Source organism: Penicillium diatomitis (genome assembly GCF_028827545.1).
Source record: "Penicillium diatomitis strain IBT 30728 chromosome Unknown utg000003l_segment0_segment0, whole genome shotgun sequence".
In the NCBI taxonomy this organism is placed as follows: domain Eukaryota; kingdom Fungi; phylum Ascomycota; class Eurotiomycetes; order Eurotiales; family Aspergillaceae; genus Penicillium; species Penicillium diatomitis.
Genome location: NW_026623175.1, coordinates 3,583,793 through 3,602,926, shown reverse-complemented (window position 1 = coordinate 3,602,926; position 19,134 = coordinate 3,583,793). Strand labels below are relative to the sequence as shown.

The following is a 19,134-nucleotide window of genomic DNA, read 5'->3' as shown; positions in this document are numbered from 1 at the left end:
TGACTTCGTACGTTCGAGGTGCTTGATGCCCTCATTGTATCTTAGTCCATTCCTAGGTTACTGCGCCTAGACCTTCAATTCAAGCTATCTGGACCCTGTCCAGACTGATTCTGTTGAAATCTTTTAACAGCTCGTGTAGATCTGTAATTCCTCTCGCAGTGTATCTCACTCGCCAGTCCAAGAGCCGCAATGACCTTGGGCCATCTTGGACGTTTGAAACGCCCACCTGCATGCAACGTGCCTTGAGCCGTTCTCATTCTGTCTATCATTGACGCAACAGGCAACAGGTTCAGCTTGAGTCTTCCAATCACCATCCTATTCTCCCGTAGCAAATAGACTAGCACTTGGCACTTTGTCAGCTCCCGGTCTATCTAATACAATCTGCTGACGATAAATAAAATGAATCCTTGAACACGCTCAGGTCCGCGCACCGAGCTTATAGAAGTAGGTCAGTAGGTGAAGAATGACTTCTCCACGAGACGCGGCACCGCGAGCTTGGCCAGGTGAAGAGAACAAAGCGCGATAGAGATTTAAGCTCGAGGAGCATATAAGATCATTCCTTTATCTACCGCATTCCTTTATCTACCGAGTAGGCTAGTGCTAATGGATGATGGAGGTTGAATGCTTCAATTGTCTCTTGGACCATGCAGAATAAACGGGTAGTTATGAATAACAAATATCCCTCAAGGAATTGTCAGGGGGGGGGGGGGGGGGGGGTGATGAGTACTTTATTGAGTACATTATAAAAGACAGTAGCCGAAAAAGTGAGCGCGCTTTTCATCAATTCTTGCGTCGAATGTGATTGTCGAGATCACTTTTTCCAGATCCCGAGACCCTCTTCTAATCGGTCCAGGAGCGAGTTTCTCGACACTGTGGACCCGTTTGGAGAGCCGGGGACGGATTCGTCATCTGTGACTGGTGAAACGGGACGACGAGCATGGGGCTTGGGAGTGGTGTTTGACAGAGTGGTAGCTGTGGTGGTGGTGGGGTGTGGTTCGGATGCAGAGGTCTCCTCTGGGGTTCGTCTACACTTGGGGGATGCAATCCCGTCAGATTGAGTCGTGGATCTGTTGTTGGCAGGTGGGACAGTTGAGCTCGGTTGATTATCCCGCTGAGCGGAGGGCTCGGATGAGTGTGAGTCTTGAGATTGAGCTTGTATGCTGGCATTCCGCTTTTTGTTGCGTTTCGAGGCTGAGTTGCTGGGGACTTCAACGTGCGCCTTCGGGTCATGTTTCTGCTTTGCAGCAGCAGCAGCAGCAGCAGCTTCTTGCTGGGCCAGACGGGCCTTGGCCTTTTTGTTTAGCTTGACCTTCTGGTTTGGAGCGGTGATTGGTGCCGCAGCGGTAGAAGGCGGCTTTGTATGAGGGGTTGCCGTGCGAGATGGTTCAGGGTACTGCGCGGAACGAGCAGAGCGTTTGGAACCCTTATTACCAAATTGATTACTCGGAGTTGATGTAGTCATGCCGTCGTTGGAAACCGCAGTCGCGCCGGCAGCCTCTGCAGCCTCCGCGGCCTTTCTCTCCTGCTTGCGAATTTTTGCACGCTGTCTCTTAGCGCGTGCTCTTTCGCGCCGCGAGGCTTCGTCATCTGCGGGAAGATCAGTTCGACCTCGTTTGGCCCCGGTGGAATCTTGAATGGGCTCAGGCCGCAGCTCAGGTTGAGCGGCAGAGCCATGGTCCTGGCCGGTCTTGAGGCTTGTGCCGCCATCTTCCTCGTGATCATGATCTGAGTTTGAGTCTCGACCTTCGTTGGAATCCTCAATCTCAAGATCTAGGATCGCGGCCTCGCCGGCATCCACACGCTCGTTCCATGACCGCAGAACTTTGCTGACATCGTCGTAGTGTGACAAAGCGTCAAGCTTATCGAGAACCTTTTTGAACAAATCTGTCTCATCGACTTCGGAATCATTGGTGAATTCCGGAATCTCAAGGATGTTGTATGGCTCGCTGAGCGCTTTCAATCTGCTGTCATCGATCAGGACGGTATTCGATTGGTCCCATCGATGACCAGGGACGGGGGCGTTGGCTTGAGCTTGAGCCTGAGTCTGCATGAGAGTCTTCTTCTGCTTTTTGTTCAGCTTCCTTCCATTCTTGTTGGGTTGAGAGGTCGTTCCGTTCTTGTCCGGAAAGGTAGCTCGAATCTCAGGACTCGCCCAAACCTTTCTAAGCTCCTTGTAGACCTGCAGTTTGGAGTTGTACTGTTTGTAGCTTAGGCCGAATTTATCACGACCCCACAGCGCCACCAGTTTCCTGCGTTTCTCAGGCGTGAAGAGCTGGTCACAAATGGCATGTAGAGTGGGCGGCTTGGAACTCGTCCAGATCATGACCGCGTATTGGCTTGTCAGAATATCCAAGAACTCATCAAGACCGTGGCGGCGGGCAAAGACTGGCGGGAGTCTGCGATGTTTTCGATAGATCAAAGTACCGTTCAAATCAAGGATGACTAGCAAAGGCCGCTTGGTGGGACTTTTCCTTGGGGGCTTTGACGCCTGAGTCAGGTATGTTTTGGAAGGCGATGGCACTTTCATGGGTGGAGTCAATGACCGAGCTCTTCGTATCTGATCATCGTTTGAGACCGGGGCTGATGGACCTGCGAATGTGCTCATACTCTGCGTTTGGACCGGCAACATCGGGTTGAATGGCGGCATGGTTTGCAAGAATGGCACGTGTCCTGTGGTCGACGGAGTCGAAAATCCAGAGGGGAAGAATGAGAGCTGATTTAGCGTTGGCCAGGTAGGTGTTCCTTGGCCAGTCGTTTGCATTGTACTCCACGATGGGACATGGATGGTGTTTGGTGGGAGAGCGGGTGGGGCCTGATTCGACACTCGCCCCGACAGTTGCGCTGTCTGGCCAAAGGAGAGATTATTGTACAAACTATTTTGAGTAAAGGTACCGTTGGCGGTAAATTGATTGTGCCAATTCGCATTCGACGCAGAAGACGGAATCGGATTTGCCTGACTGGTTTCAATTTCAGTCCCCGGCTGCGACTGCGGGGCTGTGGAGTAGCTCTGATGCCTTTCTTGCTCCGATAGCTGGCCTAATCCTGGCAAGGGAAGGGCATTTATGGCTTGGGCCTGACTATAAATCGGTGAGTCCTGATCTTGCCTGCCACTGCCCATGCCTCCCGCTATAAAACCCGGGGCATATGCATTGTGCGAGGACTGGGAGTCTGGTCTTAGCTCCGAGGGCGCATGCGCGAGCTTCTGCCTCTTGCGCGTGTCTTCCTCTGGGTACGCCACTTCGACTGATTGGGGACAATTACTCGTGAAAAGTGCGATAGTTGGCGAACGACCGCTAAGAATATTTCGAGATAATTGCGTAGTGAAGGATGTTGGCTAAGTGATGGAGACTCGATGTCAGTAATGAGGAAGAAGTTTGAAAACGTCCTCAGAGAAAAACAATTCCAGACTCACAAACCGGATAGCGAGGCGCAAATTATATGATCGACTAATGAAAGAGGTTTCAAAGCTGCTTCGCGATCGCACAAAGCCGCTAAGGCGTAACATGGACAGACTGCACACGCGCGAATGTTGATGGGCGGTTCCGCGGGACGGGGAAAAAAAGTGTCATATCTTATCGGGGCATTCACCGCCCAAACGCCCGCCGTTTGGCAATATCGGATATTTTTTTCTTATCTGTAGAGATCGTCCTGGACTCGATTTGCGTACCGAAGCTCGTGAAGATCCAGACCGCCATGGCCATTGCTGATATACTTAACCGCCGGGTGCGGGCGCGTCCAGACGAGGACGATGAAGCCTTTTCCGAGCAATCTAGTGGTGGTGAAGAAGTACCACAGGATGAGGATGAGGAAGGTGACGACTCCAATATCGAAGATCTGGACTCGGATAACGTAGGTCCAAGCCGATATTTCCCTTGAGAGCTCAAAGGTCTCGAAGAATCACAGTCACTCACAAAATACTGCCATCCTTCAGTCTCAAAATGAGTCGGACGACAACACAGACAATTCAGCCTCCGCTTCCGGCTCCGAAGCAGACGACAGCGACAACAGCTCCGATCAGACCCTCTCAGCCTCGGACTCAGACCCCAATGAAGATATCAAAGAATCTCTCAGCAATATTTCATTTGGCGCTCTCGCCAAAGCCCAAGCATCCATGGGTCCTAAAAAGCGCAAAGACAAGACCTCAACCTCCCTCGAATCAGAAGACACCTCAACAGCCTCCCCCTCGACGACATTCGCGCAAAGATTCGAGCTGCTCGCGAACAAAAGCGCGAGGCTGCCGCCAAAGCGCTTGGAACCTCCACATCTGGCAACGGAAGTAGCAGTACTTCACGGGAAAAGAAAGCCCGATCTTCCAAACACGCACCCATGGTGCAGTCGTCCAAATACGCCGTCTCCCGCAAACGTGTCATTGTTGAACCATCTGCCACCCCCAAAGCGCGCGATCCCCGCTTCGATGCGGCTGTCATGGGCCACAGCGGAAAGGGTACGAATACGCAAGCCTCTGAGAAGGCCTACTCCTTCTTGGAGGATTACCGCGCCTCTGAGCTCCGTGATTTGAAGCGACAGATGGCCCAGACCAAGAACCCGGAAGCGAAGGAAGCGCTGAAGCGACAGATTCGCTCGGCGACAGACCAGCAAAAGGCGCGGGAGAACAAGAAGCGCGAGGAGGCTGTGATTGCAGAGCACAAGAAGAAGGAGAAAGAAGCGATTCGGGATGGAAAGAAGAGTACACCATACTTCTTGAAAAAGTCTGATTTGAAGAAGCAGGTCATGCAGAAGAAGTACGAGGAAATGGGATCACGAGACCGAGCCAAGGCTTTGGAACGACGGAGAAAGAAGTTGGCATCGAAGGAGAGGAAGGAGATGCCGATGGAGAGACGTGGGTTCGAAGGTATGGACGGTGGACCGCCTTCTCGTGGCGGGGGTGGTGGAGGCGGAAAGAGAAGAAGGTTGGAGTAGATATCGGATATCTATTTTGAGCGGTGAATCTTTAATATCTACATCCTCTGTCTATACCTACACATATATCACGACAATGTATTCCTTCGATTCACGACTGTTCCTTTCGCTATACTGGGACAATTTCTCACACAACCCAGACAAAGTAGAATGCCGGAGCAGTCTTATATTTCAGGGCTGCATATCAATCAGCAACGGCCTATGTGAATTTCATGTTGCACGATTGAAACCACGATCACTCGAGAGAAAATCCGTATAGATCAAAATCAAATACTTGAATTGAAAAAAAAAAACTGAGACATCGCCTATATGATGTAGGTAGACAAGTCCTAGGTATATGGTTGAATCCCCAAGAAGGAAAATGACATCCTCAAAACGCCATTGGATAATGCGAGAACAATGCAGAGTCGCTCGGTTGCAGCCCAAACTACCTCCTAAAGTAGTACTTGAACCACAGGATGATGTAAAGGTGTCAACAACGCTGAGTGATAAAATGAACAAAACCTATCCTTCCATTTTTCCATATTAGCCTCCGCAGAGGCTCGGCACAAGCCCTATCGTACCATAGGTAGAGGTGAAGTGTGGTATAGACATCAAAATCGTGGGGAAGAAGAACAATCAGAGAAAAAGAATTGACAAACGAGAGATGGAAACTCAGAAGTGCAAATGACAATCATCGAGATCGCATACAAGCAGGAAAATCGGAATAAGAGATTCAAAAGGGAAGAATGGTCAGGCTTCATTATCAGAGCATGTCAAAGATTGCTGACGATGGAAAATGTATAGAGGAGTGGCAGCTTAGATATAGTCCAGCTCAGGGAGCGAATAAGTCAGGAATTGGCGAGTGAGGCTCAAAGACACGCGTGCTGACTCAACCAGCGGAAGAGATATAGAGCCGTCCTGCGGTAGGGTATGCGGAGTAGACTGATGAGGTCAAAATCATATCAAGCAGCCAATTTAGGAGTGGAACAAGTCCCAAGCCCGAGCGCAGAGACCCAGAAACTCTTCCTTCTTTCTTCTCTGCGTCTCTGGAGAATCTCGGCCTGCACCAAAGGGACCCGGGAATGTGGAGCTTGGCCCCATGGTTGCGGCCGGGTTGGGCCGACTGTGGGGGTCAGGGCCGTGGCCGAGAGGTGGGCTTCCATTATCGGATTCATATTCACTCCTCGGACGGCGGCGCGCAGTACCTTCGGGCATGAACATCGGGGGCGCATGAGGTGCGCTGGGCGCAGGCGGCTCGCTGATCTGGGGCGCAGGTTTTACGGGCCCCTGACCATGGTGAGGAGATGGTGGGGTAGGTGGTTGATGACCGCCGTAGTGTACGATCCGCGGAAGCAGGTCCTCTCGTCCGCCAGACATCTCCTGGACGGCTTCCTCCGCCGAGCGATATTCTCTTGGTCGTCCGGGCGTTTGAGATGATGTTCCCGGCAGCCCAGGGGACGGTAGGGGCGCCAGGTTTGATTGAGAGGAGTTGGAGCTGGAGGCGTGGGCGTACATGGTGGGACGCTCACGATCGCGGTGATCGCGGTCTCGGTCCCGACCACCCAACGTCTCCGATCCAAATACATCCGCGAGGGGAGGGAGACGGTTGTTGGTTTGAGTGGCAGGGACGTGATGCATGTGTGATGTTGAGCCCAGGGTTGGGCTTTGGTTGACAATGTGACGGGTCAAGGGTTGCGGTTGGTATCGGCCTGTGAATGTCTGGTTGAGAGGGGCGGATTGGATGACTCTCTCATTGGCGAAATGAGAAGCGGAAGGCGGCACGATGGACAAGCCGGGAGGGGGACGTCGTTTGGAGCTTGACTTGGGTGGTACAGCCATGAACTTGGACTCGGAGGGTTTGACCCCTTCGGGACCGTCATCCTTGGCAGATTTGTGTAGCCGCGCCTCGATGATGGATCGCTGCTGCTCTCGTACCGACATGCTGCGCTGCAATTGCTCTCGCATGACGGGGTCATGAGTCTGAAAGCCCGGGGACAGACATGCGAGGCCCACATTCTGCATTGTGATACCTTCTCTAGCGGTCATCGGACCTCCGGGATTGCGCACTTGGAGGCCACTGGATGAAGGCAAACTGGTGGACAGATCTAGCTTTCGGGGCCGCGGGCGGCTCTGGATGCGCGGCGATGAAGGTGGTTCTTTCTTGACAAGAATGCGAGGACCAGTGCTGCTCTGAGATCTATGGGAGGTACAGAGTGTGAGTAATCGATCCAACAGCGATTGCTGTTTCGAGGTTGACGCCTGTCGCGCGGATGGAAGGAAACATCCAACTTACTGTGGAGATGGGTTGCGGTGCTCCGGCGTGCCCTTAGCGGGAGCATCTTGAGACGTAGTCGACATGCGTGAAGGCGAAGAGTTTGCCGGCGCCGCGGCGGTAGACCCGACCATTGCGGTGGTGTTTTTGGGACTGGGATCTCGCGTCGTATGAGGTGTGGACATGGAAGCTGGCGTCATCGATGCAACAGCGGTTGACATGTTGTAGTAAAAAAAGATAGAAAATAGAAAGTGTACTAGTTGACGGAAAGTCACGAAATGGATGAATCGCAAAAAAGATAGAGCACCAATTGCAGTCACTAGCCGACGTGACGGAGACGGTTGAGACAATTGAAGACTCTTGTCAAATGGCGACTCGGAACGATGGCTGCGGAGAGATGGTCGCCGCGAATCCACTAGCACGGGGTAGCCTCGATCGGAATGTTGCTAGCTGAAGTAACCACGACCGAGGAAGTTGAGGCCCACTGAGACCGGTCGTAGGGGCTGAGTTGGAGGCTGGTATTGGAGGCTGAATGAGGCTGAATCTTGAACGGTGGGAGGTCCAGGTGGAAAGCACCTTTGTGAAGGTTATAGGGAAGGCGGCTAGAGGCGACCCAGGCGCACACAGAACAGAGCGAGGGAAGATGTGTCGCAAGGCTTGGACGAACGAGACCGGGTGATTTCTGTTCTCGATCACGACGAAGAAGACGAACCCTGAGCAGAGCGACCCGAGGAGGCGGCAGATCGGCGGCAAAGCAAACGCGACTTGCAGAAGACCAGCGTCAAAGACAGTCCAGAGCTATAAGCGAGAGAAATGGACCGCGCGACAGGTACACGCGAAGAGGCGGTTGGAATGCGGACAACGAGACCGGGGGAAGAGAACGGGAGTTGTCCAAGGCACCCTGAGTGGTCTAGAGGAAGAGAAAAGAAGCGGAAAAGCGATGAGGGGAGCGAGGAACGACGGACAGGAATCGCGAGAGAGGAAAGTGTAGGGAGAGGACAAGGACGGTCTGGGCCCTGCAGAAGAGGAAGAGAGAAGAGAGAGAGAGGGAGGGGGGGGGGGAGGAAGGGGCAAGAGAAGAGGAGAAGAGGAGAAGAAATGATCAAGAATTGTTCAATCGACCGATGAGGGAGAATAATGACTAGCGAGCAGTGTTCTGTTCACCCTGGAGGGGAGGAGAGGATGAGAAGTGGAGAGCAGAGGGGAAGGTTTGATCGAGAGTGCCAAATTCCAGATTAGACGGCTGAGGCAAGCACTGCGGATGATACAAGAACCATGGTCAATTAATTTCGTGCACTGATCGCAGCGTGGAATAGGTGCAATCGTTCGCCTGGGCAAGTGTAGTGTGCGCACTGCAATAGCAAGTCAGAGAGCCCGAGAAGAGAGGCAAGACCGGAATCCCAAACTCCCCAACCCACGAGACCAGCGAGTTCAGACGGGAGTGGATTGCGCAGATGGAGGCGAGGTCGAATTCAGGGACAATCTGGGAACGATTGCAGCACGATTTGGGGGATTTTTGGGAGAATGGAGACTCCCCCGTGGAAGTGGAGGAATTACGGCCCCGAACCAGGGGGCTGCATCGCATACGCCAGAGGTACCGAGTACCTCGTTCCGTCCGTACTGGGCCCCCCAGAGTGGTCTACCGTCCCTCCGTGGAGGTACTGTGACTTCCTGGATCTCAGACAGGTGGGCCAGTGCTCAAACATCTGGTGCACCCACTGGCGTGACTAGCGTATCAGGTTTCTCTGGCTGAGACACGATGTGTTTCTGGTCTCTTTTCTCGTTTTTGAGGGGGGAATGGGCCTGTGCTCGGTCGGGTCGACCAAGTTGAAGGATGGCAGTACACTAGTACAGCACTTGGCAAGTTGGCACAGAGATGATAGTAAAGTAGTGTGCTCGGTCTGGCCAAAGTGCAATGATCATCTCATTTGAAGGAAATGCAACTGACCCGACTGAAGTGCTTCCTTTTCGAAGGTAGGATAGATGTTGAAGCAGATCAAAGAAGCGAGCCATGGAGGTAAATTAGCAGGTCGTGAGGGTACTATCACTATAAGATCATTAAGATGATGTACTACCATGATCATTGAGGGAACCTAGACGGTACCTACCCCCGTGGTGCAAATGACCTACACAGTTCTTGTAATAGTTCGGTAGTCCGTAGACTAAGGAGTAGGGACTGTGGACTCAGTAGTACCATAGGCATATAGTAGTACCGGGAAAGCCTGCCCTTGCCCAAGTCGGCAAGGTTCGGCGGCTGTCCGAAACTGTCTCATCCATGAATCAGGAACATTTAGTTGCATGTAGCCGTGTATTCACTCTATAATCTATGCACTCCGTCAAGAGATCTCTTGTACTTGCTCTTCTGCGTATCCCGTCAAAAGGTCGTCAGAATAAGAAGCTAGTAAAAGGTCCAAGTGGCCACGACTGCAAGTTGCGCAATACATAATCAAATGAATGACACTCAGATCTTGATTGAGTCATTGGTGCTTTCGGCCCATCGACAATACAAAGTCTACTGACTCTACTGAGTGAATCGGGAAAATTAATCATCCGCCGGGGGTTTTGTCAAGCGGATCTGCGACCGCCGGCGTTCCAGTTATCGATAGTTTCATCTTTCTCAAGCCTTCCGTTCCCGTAGGTCGCTGACCACTGCACAATTGGTCTATCAGCTGTCCTTCTCCACGCGACAATTTCAATGGAATTGGCCCAATCTTTTCACATGACAGGTCTGAAGTAGCCACTTCCAAGCTTAGACCATCTGAACTGGGAAGCTTTGTTTCCAATGGACCTCTGAATCAACTGAATCAACTGAATCTGTCTCGGAAGATCAGCTCCAATGTCTCAAGATCCCTCGTCAGAGTCCAGCCATTGTGTCGTGACTCGTGAGACCCGATCCAGACTAACCTGTCTCGGCTCTAGGGCGACTCTACTTCCTGGAAGGTGCTGTCCGACTCGCCTGTAAGAGCCACTGGAACTTTCAAAACGATGACCAACAGATGACTGGTGAGAGAGTCTATGGCGATTGGCTCGTCGCATCAACTCACTTGCTGGCCACTCTGGAGTGAACCAATGGCCCGACCGCATTGAAGGAAAAAGGAGAAGCCACAATTAAAAGCCCGGTCAATAATCTCCACAAATCATTCAGCTAGGTAGACCGCGGTGTCCACTACCTCGGTAAAGTCTTCTCTGCGCTACCAGTGTTGTTCAAGTTCTTCGTCAAGCTTTGGGGGTGACTGAAACAGAATGATCTTCTGTATATGGACCGTGTCGACCCGATTGATGGTGCTGATGTCTACACGGACAATCACCTATTTAGGACTAAAAGTACAGGGTAAACAAAGTTCTACATATACACGATTGTTTCTTGACAAGGCAGGTACTCTGGGTGTGGTCCGTGCTACACAAGGTATGCTCCTTAACCTCTGCGAGAAATTGTCACTACCAATAATGCCATCGGCTCTGAGGGGGTAATGGACCAATTATTAAGCTCCATAGTTGTAATCAATCTGACATTTCCATAGATGTAATAAGAAATCCTAAGAAACTGGGCCAAGAAGCGATGTTCCTTTCAGAAAGGGTGAGATCAAGGCCGCTCTAAGGGAACTTAGTCCATGCATATGAATCCAATTCGTCATTTCTAGACTACTCTTTAAAGTTGATTCCAGGCAACTAGAAATCTTATGCCCCATGCTACCCGAACTGGTCTCAAATATGGACATCATGTACACTGCCCTAGTCCAATCATGCGCCTATACATAGATGAGTAGGTTTTGTAAGACAGCCGGCCCGTGGAAGACTTTCCTCATATGGCCCTTTATTGTACAAAGTACATACTACGTTCTAGATAGTACATGCCTACTATCTCTAGGATGTACCATTACTGTACCTTTTTGACCGAGACGTGTACTGCCGGTCCACAACCTAAAGGGCTCACTTTGATCCCACCGTGCATATCAGGCAGCTGCAGCAAATCAAAAGTAAGCCCAGCGCATCCACGAATCAGCAGGGTTGCCCAATAAAGTGGGCACCCAAAACGAGGCAATGGATCTCTAGATCGTACGTTCAGCCCGAAGAAAAGATAGACAGAAATTTAGGAAAGCAAACTTCATGCAAATCCCCGGCTTCCAAGTCTTCGCCTATACAGCACCTAGCCCAGAATCTGTTTTCGGGTTCAGAGGTAAGGATTGATCAGGAAGCAGCCGGAGCCATTGAATGATCTTCACAACGCCACAGTGGACATGACTCAAGCCACAATCGACCCAGCCGCACCCCCGACTAAAATTAGGACGGGCATTGCGAACAGGCCAACCTTCACGGTCATAAGTCTAGTTTATATCGATGATAATAGAATTTTGCAATCATGTCAGATGAACGGTGGAGTAAGTCTTCTCTGACGTTTGACAGGGGTTGACGGTATTATATGGTATATACAGCATTCAGTATGCACTCACTTAACATATTCGAATAAAAACATTGTAATTAGACCGTAGAGTATAGACGACATCCTGTGCGGATAATTGGGTAGAACTTCGGGTATGCACGACCAACACGATCCCAGGAACGCCAGAACGCCCCGGGCGCTTATCGATGGGTCAGGAACGACTGGTCGCAGAAAATCGGAGCTGCATGATACTGTAAATCGCTGAATTCGCTAGTCCCTTTGCCGCTGGCCCATTCAAGTGGTCAGAGTATATAGATATTGTAGAGGGGAATGCTCAAGGCAGTCTGATCTCACCAGACAGGTCGAGTCATAGAGGAACCAAACCACAACCACCAGCACGCACGTCCAGAGATCTCCCAGCCCGACCGTACAACAGTTGTCAAGGGGCACAAGTGAAGATCAAAAAGAGTGTGTCATTGCAATGCAAAGAATCCGACTGTAAAGACCGTCCTGAATCCTCGATTCCCTTCTCCGATGGATCTCCCGGATCCCATGAACTTGTTCGATTTCCTTGGTGGTCAAGTTGATTGACCCCCTCTCGTAATGCCCAAATAGCCTCTCCCGACTATAAGGCCACCATCAGGCACACGTACCTCTGCAAACCATCTGCTCTAGGTACATGTAACCGGATTCCCTACTACAATATCTAGTCTCAGCTTTTATATTTTAAAAGATCTATATATCCTTGGATTAAGTAAAGCCTATGAAAAGCCTGTAGGCTTTAAGTCGGGCCCGAGCGGGAGCCCTTTCTTAGCAGCCCGCGGGCCGGGCTCAGGCTTTGATCGGCGGCCCGTCACGGGCTTTTGTAATATCTAAAATAAAGTGGCCGAGGGAGTGGCCGAGGGAGAGCTTTCTCCCAAAAGTGGAAGGCGGTGAGACAGCCGTTATCGATAACCCGCTTTTTTTTCTGTTGGAGTTGCAAGTATTGTCGACGAAGTCCTTGCAACCACAGACAAGACCGCAACATTCTCCAGACAGAGCTAAAGTTCTTGACTGGACTTGATTAAATCGTCTCATACTCGCAATCAATACCGCAAAATCATCAATTGCAGCCGTAATCGCCGCAAAAACACCCTCCGCTATCTCTGACAACATGCCCGCCTCTGTTCACTCCGAAGAGGCGCACGAGAATGACCAGTCCATGATGGACGCCGAAATGGAGGAGCCGGTCAACCCCATCTTGCTGGATGAGAAGCGTGTCATTATTGTAAGTTGTGTCCCATTGGCAGTTGAAGTTCTACAAGGACATGACCTGTGACATGTCTCTGACGCTCGAATCTTGCCAACTAGCTGCCCGGCTCTACCGACACTGCTGCCTCGTTCCAATTCGAAGGCGAAGGTCACACTCTGGGTAATGCGCTGCGATACACCATCATGAAGAAGTAAGTTCTTCCAGACAGTACCATGTGCTGTGATATCCCGATGACAGCAATAGTGACGGTTGACCGAGCGTCTTACTGACCATGTCTGAACAGCCCCGCGGTGGAATTCTGCGGTTACACCATCCCTCACCCGTCCGACGCCAAGATGCACGTTCGCATTCAAACCGACAGTATGTCAGCAAGCGGCTGCTATCCCAATAGAACAGAATACCAATGTGGATTTGCATTGAACATTGATATACTGACTGTCATTGCCCCATAAAGATACAACCACCGCCCTCGAAGCCCTCGAGAAGGGATTTGATGATTTGATGGACCTTTGCGACGTTGTCACGGAGAAGTTCACTGTTGCTCGTGATCAATACAAGGATGACGCTGCCTACGCTATGGAGGGGTAGACCATCGCAGCGGGGCAGTGTTTTTTGACAGCAGTCTGTTTTGCATTTGCATGTAGTATTGCAGGGGGGATCTCTTTTTAGTGCTATTTCTGGCGTTTTGGGAAAAAAGCTAAAAGCTTGACAGCAGCAATGACGATACTTCTTTTTATGATCTCTTAGTCGTTGCTTTTGGCTCCCGACTCCTTCACGCGTGGAGGCTCATGTTCCAGTGCAATGGAGAAACAATTCCTCCTGTGACGATCTACGGTCCGATTGCAGGAGTGAAAGCACATTTCCGGCAGATCCAAATGATTGAGGTAGGGGGTCGGTACAATCATTCCAGTCGGCAGTCTTGATGAACGTCGTCTGCCGACCACAATAAGCCCCGGAGTTTTCATGACATGTGACGAAATGCACAATACTAAACTTTAATGTCCGAACAGAGGAGACTCGAAAGAACTCAATCACGAGATCACATCGATCCTTTTCGTTGAGCTCATCCATAGAAGGGCCTGGATCGACCATGTCCACCATTATAGTTCGCTCCGGTGGATCTTGCCTTCATGCACTGTTTCATGTTGGAATGCTTGAGGTGCTGACCATGAGACTTGGTAGATCGATCGCATGTGGCAGGGCAGAGAGGTATTTTTCCTGAATCGTGGCGATCACAGGCCCATTGAGAGCTTTTTTTTGTCTTCACAGTTATGTCAAGGCCTGAATCTCGCAAAGAGATCGGCGTTCTCACGAGCATCAAATCGAGACGTGTAGGCAGCTCCACGATATCGGTAGATTGGGGGCCAACTGGCCCTCCTACTTCTAGTAGAGCACGAGAGTAGTGTTTATCGTGGCACTCCCCTACGATGAATACAGAGCATGCCTAGATTGGAATACGTTCAAAGTCAAATGCCTATCAGGAGAGATAATACTAGGAGGAAGCCCCACGGATGTAAGTACCTAGTCAGTTCAAGGTACCTCTGGGAGTAGGATATCTCGGAGGACCACAAAGTAGCGTGTCATTTGTCCAAAAATAGTAGGGCCATGCGCTTTCGTCCATGATCTGGGATCTTTCAGCTATGCCTTTCTGTCACAGACCCAAAGTATGTAGCCTCTCCATAGCCAAGACCGCTGAGTCCCGTCATCACTCCACATGAGTCAATAGTACTTCGAGACTCACAAGCTTACTTCAATGGATGATCTGTTCCAGATCGACCAATGACATGTCCATGATCATCCCCTTTCTTATTTCTCCTCACCTTTCCTAATAATAGTCTCACCGTCTCAATATTCAACAGCCCAGTCATAGAAGCGAGCTACAGCTCAGATGGTAGGCGGTCAATGAAAACAGAAGACGAAGACGATGCCGATACCACTGTCGTTCGGTCTAAGCCCCCCCCTCGAAGGTGGAGACCGCTCACGTTGAGTCAATCAACCTGAAGAACCAAATAAGGAGATGCGCGGGAGCGCTGCTACCACTCTTTCGAGTCATGTTCTGTGGCACATTCCAACTGAGGACGAACCTGCTTTTTGGAGCACCAGCCCAGAGGCTGAGGAGTTTCCGAAAACGTACGACGTGCCATCAAGCCCTTGATGGAACCTAAAGTACTCATTCTCCGCAAAGTGGAGCTTCCCAGGAGCTTTAGCTCCCGGGATTGACACTACCCTAATAGGTTTGCATTCACAAAGCGTGAGGTCGAAAGTCAAAGTTAATCGACAATGGTGTTCATCAGGAAATTGTGCATATCAATGTACTGTAATTTTTCTTGGGATGCTGCTGAGGCCTATCGTGATAGTACCATGACGACCCGGGTAAGCGGAGGATTTTACCAAGATCTAGCCGCGATCGCATTCTTCTTCACAGAACATGGCACCCTTGGGACCGGAGACTTTTGCCGTGGGTCTCTTACTTTGACATATCTCCTCATGTGCAATCCGGTCGGTACCTTCTTGGGAAAGAGCGCATATGTGGGGCGAATCCATTGTACATTACTTGCCTTCTCTGAAGCCGCGAGTTCCATCACCGTGGACGTCCTCCGCAAACGAAAACTGCAGGCCACGTTGCTGCTCAACCAACAAGGCAAACCTTCCCAAACCAGTGCTCGAAGAGCTTGTGAGGTTCCATTTGAACTGAAGTGGAAGGCAGACACTCGATGCGACTTTCTCTCTTGAATCTAGTTCGTCTGCCCTGCTGGGCCCGGGAGAATTCACGTTTTCTGAGCAAGGGGTGGACATTTGCAGACAAGCCTCACTCGTGGACATGATCCACTATGTCGTCCCTGAGGGCCATCACGATTGCAACGCTGATAGCCTTGGTTCTGCCGAGTCGATCTTGACTTCTTTGGGACCGATGGAGGCTCCTGCAGATCATGAGCTTCAAGAATGCACGCGGCAAGCTTTGGCTTTCTACAGCTCTAGTCCATACGCACCACACCACTCATGTGTTGACCATGTCTATGGGTCATGGCACTGACGTTTTCACAAAGACGCGCATCCAAGACACCGTCGCATTGATGGAGCAAATCTCGATTATTTAAAGACTCGGGCCGAGGCCTAAAAGTGTTTATGACTTACCTTCATCAAGCTCCAACAAGTCCATCCATTTGCTATCAAACCAAGTCTATCATTCTCCCAGTTCCCTTCAGAACCTGTACGCTTTTCAAATTCCCATATCTACACTCATACCTCCACGAAAAGACAACTCATCGCCCTGATTGACCTGAAGACATGCTAACAATCAATGGTACCCGCTAGAATCAGCAAACATGTTCGCCAAGTCCATCCTCGCTACCGTCAGCCTTGCTGGCCTCGCCCTCGCCGGTGCCACCCCCAAGGCCGTCTGTGCCAGCAACCAGCAGATTGTCTGCTCTGGTAACGGAAACGGAGGTCTGATTACTCTTGGCAACGTCCTTCCCGGAGCTCTTGGTGACTCTTGCTCTGGCGGCGACGTCTACTGCTGCGACTCTTCCGCTATCAACCAGGTACGGCCATCCCACTAGCATGTTCCTTTGGAGAACTCTGCAGAGAGCATTGTGCTGACTCTTCACATTCTAGGTCGGCCTCGTCAACCTCGACGTCAACGCCCAGTGCTCCCTCAACCACCTTCTGTAAATATAATGCGTTTTCTTCTCTTATCCTCTGAAATATGAACGAGAGAGTTGATCCTGCTGGGTTGAACTTGGCACTGATCAGTTTTGGACTTGGATTTGATGTGCTCTTGGAAGGTCTGCTGATTGACCGTTGGAACCTTGGTGTTTTAGCATTAGTCTCCAACTAATGAGTATGGATTAGTTTACACTGGAATACTGGATCTCACTTACGTTTAGGTCTTCCTTAAATGTAGCACTCGATCGAGTAAATCAACCCTGAAGGCGGACGTGTCGTCTATTCCGCTTACGCGCTGATGCTAAATCTCAAACTGGATCATGCCTTAATAGATACGTTGACTCGATTTTGTCATAGGCTGCCTAGTGCTAATAGCAGGATTCAAGTTTGCCTTAGAACATACTGTTGTCTCCTGAATGCAACCGACGAGTTCTGGCTCTGTTCACTCAATTCAAGTCGGCCGATTATTTCTGCTAAAAAATCTAGCATCACAATAACAGCGAACCTTGCAGAATACCTACGCATCCCATCTACAACACATATTTCTGGCTTTGCAGAACCGGTGAGCCCCTCCCGTCCAAAAGTGGAACCCAGTCCCAAAAAGCGACGGCGCATTCTAAAAAAGTGAATACAATCATACCCTGGGAAATTATGATCTCACTATATCTGACCTTTCATATCGAGGTAGTCGATTAGCTCTAGCTTACTTCTCATCATCGGGGAACCTTGGCTGAGCTCCAGCTGCTCATCGCCCGAAATAATGTTGAACCACCACCATGAAAAGGATGAGGTACTGTGAAGCGGAGACGCCCGGCATGTGCAGTCCAGATCGAAATCGAGGAGTAATACTTCTTTCAAATCCTTGAATTGTGCCTTAATCTTCACAGAGAACCAGCTATTCACGAGACCTGGACCTTCAAGACCACCCATGATTTAAGCTGTAACATTGAGCCTCGCTGGGTCCATTATCCAAGGCCTTGGATCTTTCTGACGTGGTTGAAGCGCGGCTGGACGCCGCATTCGGAAAGAGGAAGCTCTCGAACGGGATCGTCGCTGTCACTGAAAATCTTCAGACTCCACAATGAGAGACGGCTCATGTAACACTGTCTGATAAGGTACAAACTTTATTTGAAGTTTGTTGACGTCAAGAGCTACAAGACGAGCTGATTCAACGTGTCATCTATATCTTGGGATAGAGAAGAGTTTCTAGGTGGCGCGTTATGTTCACTGAGACGGGAGGTATATAGGTCAAAGGAAATTTCCTCTCTAGGGTTTCGTTTTGCAGATTATTCCGACTCACGTTGCTTCTATCTTCAGCCCTCCAGCATCTCAGACTGTGAGTATTGCCCGACCTCCGCTTGCACGACAACACGGCCGATAAGCATCACACGCAACGACACAAAAAAAAGTATCAAGCTGACCCGTCAGCTTCAACGTATCTAGTCCACCGCTCGTTCTCCATCAATTCACAATGAAGCACTTTGTGGCCCTTTCTCTCCTGGCTGCCTCGGCCATTGCTCTACCCACAGAGGCTGGCGGCAAGATGTCTCAAGGCAAGAAGCCCAGCAATGAGCAGCCTGCTTGTGGCAGCCAACAGACTGTCGTTTGCAGTGGCAACGGCAACGGCGGCCTGCTCTCCCTCGGTAACATCCTCACCGGTCTTCTCGGCGAGAACTGCTCTGGAGGCGACGTCTACTGTTGCTCCGAGGAGGCAGTGAACCAGGTGAGCTTTCCTGCTGCACCACCTACAGGCATCAAATTTCTTCTAACGCTCGGGATCAATAGGTCGGCCTTATCAACTTGGACCTCAATCTGCAATGCAGCTTGAACCACCTGCTCTAAGCGAGAGGAGGTTGAAATAGTAGCAACAGATGGAAGAATCAACGGGCGGACGAAGATGTATCTACATTCACTATACTATTAATTACGAGTGTTCCTAGGGCGACACTTCGTCCCTCTCGGAAGGAGGTGCGGAGTGAAGCAATTGCTATAATTAATCCTTTTGCCACCGGCGCAATTCTTCATGTTCTACACCGACCGTAATACTTTGATGAAAGCAAAAGCAAACTGTACTTCAACATTGGAGCTCACGTGTTTTGGACAGGGAGACCGCCCAGTGGACTAATCGGACAGTAAAGATTCTACCAGAAGTGAGGACTGGGCCCCATTATTATAGCGTCACTTCGCTCCGCAATAATTTCTGATGGCTATCCCGCCGCGGTCACAAATGTTGTGGTTCTGGCAACACATACTTACCAGGTCTTCATAAGCTGAGATGTTCCATACGTGACTCAGCGTAAAAAATATCTTGAGCTAATGATTCTTGATTATCACCTGATGAAGGTGTAGCCAATAAGTTGTGCAGGAGAACTCCTCCATGATATGATGCGACGTAAAATTTACGTGTAAAACATATAAAAGTATAAGATATGTAGAATTAAGACCTTGTATATCGTGGTTTGGGTGCCACTCTTCCACGTTTCTTGCCCGGCCAGCTCGATCAAATCACATGATTATCAGTAGGTGTTTTCTCTCTGCTGGCTCACTCCTCTATAACACCCCCTCATGAGGATGTACCTCCTCTCCTGCCCTATTCCATCTAGCCTCGTATCTGCTTCCAGTGCCCCGTATAACCCCCATCTATCAGCACTGTCCAGTTCT

The 19,134-nt window shown here is 50.4% G+C and overlaps 7 protein-coding genes across 7 annotated transcripts; 4 read left to right on the top strand and 3 right to left on the bottom strand.

Annotated features, from left to right (window-relative positions):
• Positions 1–811: 811 nt before the first annotated feature.
• Positions 812–3,701, bottom strand: N7539_003285 (NIF domain protein; the record flags this gene model as incomplete). Its single annotated transcript, XM_056932887.1, has 2 exons — positions 812–3,243; positions 3,668–3,701. The coding sequence occupies 2 exons, from the start codon at positions 3,699–3,701 to the stop codon at positions 812–814; spliced, it is 2,466 nt and encodes an 821-aa protein (XP_056792846.1).
• rrp36 (putative pre-rRNA processing protein) lies at positions 3,694–4,920 on the top strand (the record flags this gene model as incomplete). The annotated part of the gene is given in 3 exon segments (XM_056932886.1): positions 3,694–3,849; positions 3,932–4,282; positions 4,300–4,920. The coding sequence occupies 3 exon segments, from the start codon at positions 3,694–3,696 to the stop codon at positions 4,918–4,920; spliced, it is 1,128 nt and encodes a 375-aa protein (XP_056792845.1).
• Positions 4,921–5,877: 957 nt separating this feature from the next.
• Positions 5,878–7,395, bottom strand: N7539_003283 (uncharacterized protein; the record flags this gene model as incomplete). The annotated part of the gene is made up of 2 exons (XM_056932885.1): positions 5,878–7,099; positions 7,196–7,395. The coding sequence occupies 2 exons, from the start codon at positions 7,393–7,395 to the stop codon at positions 5,878–5,880; spliced, it is 1,422 nt and encodes a 473-aa protein (XP_056792844.1).
• A 5,313-nt stretch (positions 7,396–12,708) lies between these two features.
• Positions 12,709–13,395, top strand: N7539_003282 (DNA-directed RNA polymerase core subunit RPC19; the record flags this gene model as incomplete). Its single annotated transcript, XM_056932884.1, has 4 exons — positions 12,709–12,822; positions 12,906–12,997; positions 13,091–13,167; positions 13,262–13,395. 4 exons carry the CDS (start codon positions 12,709–12,711, stop codon positions 13,393–13,395), a joined length of 417 nt encoding a protein of 138 aa, XP_056792843.1.
• Positions 13,396–16,133: 2,738 nt separating this feature from the next.
• On the top strand, positions 16,134–16,479 carry N7539_003281 (uncharacterized protein; the record flags this gene model as incomplete). Its single annotated transcript, XM_056932883.1, has 2 exons — positions 16,134–16,349; positions 16,423–16,479. 2 exons carry the CDS (start codon positions 16,134–16,136, stop codon positions 16,477–16,479), a joined length of 273 nt encoding a protein of 90 aa, XP_056792842.1.
• A 524-nt stretch (positions 16,480–17,003) lies between these two features.
• Positions 17,004–17,403, bottom strand: N7539_003280 (uncharacterized protein; the record flags this gene model as incomplete). Its single annotated transcript, XM_056932882.1, has 2 exons — positions 17,004–17,089; positions 17,181–17,403. 2 exons carry the CDS (start codon positions 17,401–17,403, stop codon positions 17,004–17,006), a joined length of 309 nt encoding a protein of 102 aa, XP_056792841.1.
• Positions 17,404–17,944: 541 nt separating this feature from the next.
• Positions 17,945–18,315, top strand: N7539_003279 (uncharacterized protein; the record flags this gene model as incomplete). Its single annotated transcript, XM_056932881.1, has 2 exons — positions 17,945–18,196; positions 18,259–18,315. The coding sequence occupies 2 exons, from the start codon at positions 17,945–17,947 to the stop codon at positions 18,313–18,315; spliced, it is 309 nt and encodes a 102-aa protein (XP_056792840.1).
• Positions 18,316–19,134: the final 819 nt, after the last annotated feature.